Genomic DNA, 5,700 nt, shown 5'->3' with positions numbered 1-5,700 from the left:
TTTTCAAGAGTGTGTGTTTGTGTGTGTGTTTGTGGATGGCTGGCTGGCTGGCTGGCCGGCTATCAGTTGCTTCTTGTTTTTGCATTTCTTGCTTAAGTTTAGCTTGAGATTGTTGTTTCTGTTGATAGAAAAACGGGTCTTGCATGGTTAGTTCTGCAGAGTGCGCTCACCGTCATAACGTGTCGAACCAACACATCAGAAGTGCTAACCGCAGGATTAGTGCACGGTTAGGGCATATGAAGACCAAACCAGTAGTCCCTCCCCACCTTACAAATACAATCCATTACACTCGTTTGGGTAAATTCATTTCTCTCATTTCTGAACCCGATTTGACTTGCGCTGCCCTTAACATTGCAGTTACGAAACTTGTGAAACTGCATGAATCATTCATAATGAAGAAGACTGAATGCAGGCAGGTCTTTTCTGTATCGCAGTGTAATGTTAAAGTGTGAAATGGTGGCGGTTTGTTTCATCAGTTTCCAGTGTGCATAGTGGTGGGTGCTGTTCTCATATGGTCTGATTGCAGTTAGGCCCACTGAGTTATGTCCGCTCAAGCTTTCCTCTGCTGACTGACATTTTTAAGTGTTATCCATTTCTGAGCAGTCCCATGCCTCTACAGTACCTCCAGTTTCTCTCTGTAATTCACTTCAGAGGCTAAAATGCTTTGTGAATCTATATGCCAGTCAAGCTGCCTGCAGCCTCCATATCTTCACAGTGGGAAAGCTCCACACCCATCGGCAAACTAATAAAAAATTAGATATGTAAATAAAGGGACATTGTCTGATTTATTGCAGAGCCGTGAGGTCTAGCAAACACTCGTAAATGTGAATCATGAATGTTTGCATTGTTGACGCATGTCTGTCTAATTGTGATGTAGCCTATTGGGAGATACAGTGCATTGCTTGCTTTTATTCAAAAGTACTTGCATGGATTTGGTTCCACCTAATGGTGAGAATTTGTACTGTGCAGATAAGACTTCACATGGATTTGGATGGAAGATGGTACCTGTCAACATGAAGGAAAGCAGTTAACACCGGGGTCCACAAAAAGGACCGATCCATTTCAGGATTTTATGCCAACGTGAGCTCTTAATTATTTTATTAGTTCAATCATATCTTGATCTGAAACCTGTATAGGTACCAGCTACAACCACAGACTGCAAGTGTGTTCTGAAGATTTTGCTGTGCTCAAGTACAGGTGTGAACCAGCATAGTTTGTAGTGTTGCCAGAAAACTAAAGCTATGATAACTGATTAGAACAAAAACCAGCATGCAGGCCCGCCCTCCAGGACCGGAGTTGTGCATCCTTGAGTTAACCTGAATATAATTAAGTAGAATGCCTTTTAGGTGCTTTTGTTGGAAGTAGATTTGTTGAAGTAAATATATCCATCTGTTTTTATTAGTGTCGTCTGATGTGAACATACTCATTGAAGTTACCCTGAAACTGTCAACAAAAAGGATGTCCAAAAAAAGATAATGGCGCTTCTCTGGATGTAGTTGCCATGGGAAACAGAACAGAGAGGGAACAGATGACAGTGAAAGAAGTGGTGAGGTGGAGGCATTGATCTAGGGGTGTGTTTATGCAGACTTTTGCAACAAAAAAAGAACAAAGTAAATGGTCTGATTCAGTTGTTTTGCGTCAAAGGTGTGTGGTGTTTATGGGTATGCCCCTGGTCAAAGCATGTTATAATCTCAAGTCAACAGAAGCTGACCCAACCTTTGCATGCTACTTGGTTAAACATAACATTTTTCTAAAGTTATCATGAACAATTGCGATTTCTTAGAATTTTTACTGAGAAAAATCAAGTGAACATGTCACACGCAAAAGGTTTGGCTCTGTGTCAGCAGTTAGTAATTTAGGACAGCTTCTAAGCGTTTCCTGTAGCAGCTAAGTCTGTTTTTGCTTTTGGATTTTTCCACTCTGTTGCTTTCATAATTATAGATGTCCTGGCATGGAGATAGCAGGTTTTTGGGGAGAATGTTGGCACTTGCTGGAGTTTGTTATCCCGCTGGCCTTAACATGCACCTGTAGATGCAAAGCAAACTCATAATATTAAAGATCCAATGTTACTATTTCACCATGGGTATAACATCATTTTCAACACAAGTGTTAATGTTGAATCCACCACTTATCTTCCCACTACTTAGAGACCTGTAGCACCTGGATTCTCTGCTGAGCATACTCCTGCATAGAGTAGAATGCATACATACCAAACTATACATACCATACAGTACCGACTGTCCACAAGTCCTAGGCACCCTAGACTTTATTATATATATATATATTTTTTTTGTATAAAAGAACACATTTGAGATTTCCAAATATTCATTTTCCAAAAGATGACATTTTACAGAGACATTTTTGTATTTAATTAAAAAAAGTAACATATTACTGTAAGCAATTGACTACATTTTACATAAAAACTTGATCAAGGCTGTCTGAGAAGAACTGCGGCAAGTTCTCCAACATGCTTGGAACAACTTCCCTGCTGATTATCTTATAGAACTGCAGGACAGCGTTGGCTATCTCAGAGAAATGATGCAGTTTTAACGCCGAAGGATAGTCACAAAAAATATTGATTGTTTTTAACTATTCTGCCAAATTACTAAAATGTCATGTAAAATGGATAGTACGTTTATTTAGGACCTTTCATTTAATTATTTTTGAAAGAATCTTATCTGTACAGAATGTTATACAGGTGCCTAAGACTTTTGCACAGTACTGTATATCCCATATTTCAGAGATTTTCTTAGAGATTATCATGCATCCTTTTATTTAGTTCAAATAGATTAATTGCTTCAAGTCTGCCCTCAAATATGATTTATTGAATCTTCCTTTGTTCTTTTCAAAGCCTCTTCACCTCTGACGACCACAGCTGAACATACTGTTCTAAATGTGGTTTTCGCAAGGCGTGGTTTATTTTTTCCTACTAACCCCGCTCTGACGTAAAAGCTGCGATTGAACATGATGTGCTTTATGTCGAACCACATGCATTGTTTGTTCAACCCATCATGACTTAAACACTCCACTACCTACTGTCCAGCATACTCAATTTAACCTGGTTATAACAACACTGCCTACAGCCTGGTTAGGAACACATTTACACAGTACTTTTAGGCACCCTGCTGCAAAATCTAGATATCACCAGTTTGAAGTTACCAGCTTTTTTTTTACCAGTTATTTCAAAACATAGCTTGACCTGGTCAAACCATGTTGCGTATAGAACTGGTCTAAACTGGTCTACCAGCTGTTTCAAAACCTAGCTTGAGCTGGTTTTTTTTTCTCAGCAGACCACATTGTTTTTGGTCTGTTGCCCTTTTCACTTGTGCAGTGCTGCAGCCCGGTGTGGTTAGATGAACTGCAGACTCATCTTTGATTTGACATAGCAGGGACTGTCCCTACCCTTTACCGCACTCAGGGCTTTTAAAAAAACCAGTCGTATTGCGGCGCTCTGTAACCTTTCCAGGACATGACACCACTGTAGACAAAGGGAACCTTTGTCAAGTGTTAATGTTTCCGCACCAACTTATTTAGCTTATGCACCTGTGAAAAGCCCCGTTTCCATCAATTCAACTAACTGATGAAGTTGGCCCCTGGTGATACCTATTTTTTAGCTCAAAAAGCTTAACCCATTGAACTCCATTCATATTTGACAACAAATTAAAAATATTTCCGCTCAAATACTGGTGTTCAGTCAATGCTAAATATTTAAATATTTTATTTATTTATAATCTTTTCTGAGGTCCCATAGATTTTCACCCTAACCCAAACAAAGCACGCTTCATTCAACAGCTAGAGATCTCATTGAGCTGATAATTGGAAGAATCAGGTGTGCAACCTTAGGGGTGAAATGAAAGCCTACATCATTGTAGATACACAGAAATAGGGTTGGATAGCCCTGCTCTAGAGCTCCTAGTTGTGTCATAACTTGTTCTGCAGTATATTGCAAATTCATATATGACAAATTACCTGAATCTGAAAGTAAAGAAGTAGCTAGTCGCAATATGGCCGTTAAGTTTGTGTGGAAAAGGCTATAGAAGTAGTGCATCACAAACCCACAAGCCCACATCCACGGGCTTATATCTGTTTCAGGTACTGTGATGCTGTAGTCCTCACTCCTGGGACTGGAGAGCCGCAGGATGTGCTGGCTTTTGTTGTTACTCAGCACTTAATTGATCAATTAATTACACAGTTAACTGACCTCACCTGGTTTCTTGGGTCTGAACTAGTTGCTGATATTAAGGCGAAAACAAAAACCATCACACATATACTGAGGCTCTCCAGGACCAGGAGGGAGAACCACTGCTGTAATGTATCATTAGAGGTCACATGCAAAAAACAAACATCCACTGTAAGATTTACTCTTCAGTGTAATATTGGAGGTATTGTGTAAAGAGGAGTGAATACAGGTGAGGTTCAGACTTGAAATTATGAGCCACATCCTTGCCACTGATCATTGTCTGTGCAATTTCTGCTCTGGGAACCTCCTGGGACCTCCTCACATGCTTTCCTTTTATAGATCCTCAATTTAAAGAGGGAAGGGGGGCGGGGGGGGGGGGGGGGGGGGGGTCTGTCAACATGTGGGAGTAGCCCAGTTACACCGGCTGGAACGTGCTGTCGAGGGGACGAAGAGGCGGGGTTAGCCCTCTGCCGGCCCCGCCTCCTCACTGGCTCGAGAGAGGCAGAGCACTGTCTGTCACTCTCTTTCTCTCGCACACACAGAGAGAGAGAGAGAGAGAGAGAGAGAGAGCGAGGGAGCCACATGCCATCCTCCGGCACTCCCACACACTGTCGCTGAGAGAGAGACAGTGAACGAACAAGCCGGAGACCGGGAGCGACAGAACAGAGAGGGAGAGAAAAAGGGAAGGATTACCTCGTTTGTCCTGAGGAGCAGCGGATCGCCCTCGAGGGAAGGATGGCGGAAGGAGGGGAGGGAGAGGAGGAGATTCAGTTCCTGCGGACGGTGAGTGATGCTCGCCTTAGCGTAGCGGCACAGCGTGTGGATGATGCTTGTGCTGTGTGAGGCTTGGGTCATTACCTGTGCCTGTGCTTCCAGAGGCAGCCCAGGGCCCCTCACACTCACAGTCAGCCTGATACCCCACTACCTCACCCTGCCAGGCTCATACCAGCTGCTGTTATGAGTCTCTGTCAGGCAGGTACCAGCCCCCTCAACAACTGACTGTTCACCCGCTACGGAACCCTCAATTCCCAAAACACCCTGTCCTACTTTTTAAAGGACTCCATTTTATCTTTACTTGGCTAGTTTTGGCCAATTCTCCTTATCATTCCTCTCTCCGTATCTCTTCTTCTCTCTCTCCTCTCTCTTTTTCTAAGTTTAAGTTTGGTACCTCTATAACTCTGTTTACCTGTGTGTCTTTACTGTATGCCTAGTCTTTGAGAGATGATTGACAGGAGACAACGTGGTTTTGTTGTAGTGACGTGCAGTTGTTGACTGTGATTTGTGTGCGTTCTTTGCGTGGAGTTGTACCTTTCTCACAAATGATTTTCTTGATGGGAAAGTCCCCCACCCAAGCTGGAGATGGACAGGGCCCGGTGCAGCTTGTGGCATTGTTATCTATTTATACATCGGGATACCAAGGTTTGTCACTTTGAGGTGCTGAGCAGCCCGTCCGTGGAACAGCTGGTACTAACAGACAGACAGGTCAGACAGCTATTACGGAATTTAGTTAAGGACACTGG

General features: G+C 42.6%; 1 protein-coding gene across 1 annotated transcript in view; it reads left to right on the top strand.

Moving 5' to 3' along the window:
• The first annotated feature begins 4,915 nt into the window (after window positions 1-4,915).
• The window catches only part of LOC133133347 (ryanodine receptor 1-like), a 97,391-nt gene continuing 96,606 nt past the window's right edge, over window positions 4,916-5,700 (top strand). The window contains exon 1 of the mRNA XM_061249449.1: window positions 4,916-4,963. Coding sequence (XP_061105433.1) covers window positions 4,916-4,963 — 48 coding nt within the window. The remainder of the gene's footprint in view (window positions 4,964-5,700) is intronic.

This window comes from Conger conger, chromosome 7 (genome assembly GCF_963514075.1).
Source record: "Conger conger chromosome 7, fConCon1.1, whole genome shotgun sequence".
NCBI classification, from domain to species: domain Eukaryota; kingdom Metazoa; phylum Chordata; class Actinopteri; order Anguilliformes; family Congridae; genus Conger; species Conger conger.
The sequence above is the reverse complement of the archived record's forward strand: the minus strand, read 5'-3'. Positions and strand labels throughout refer to the sequence as shown.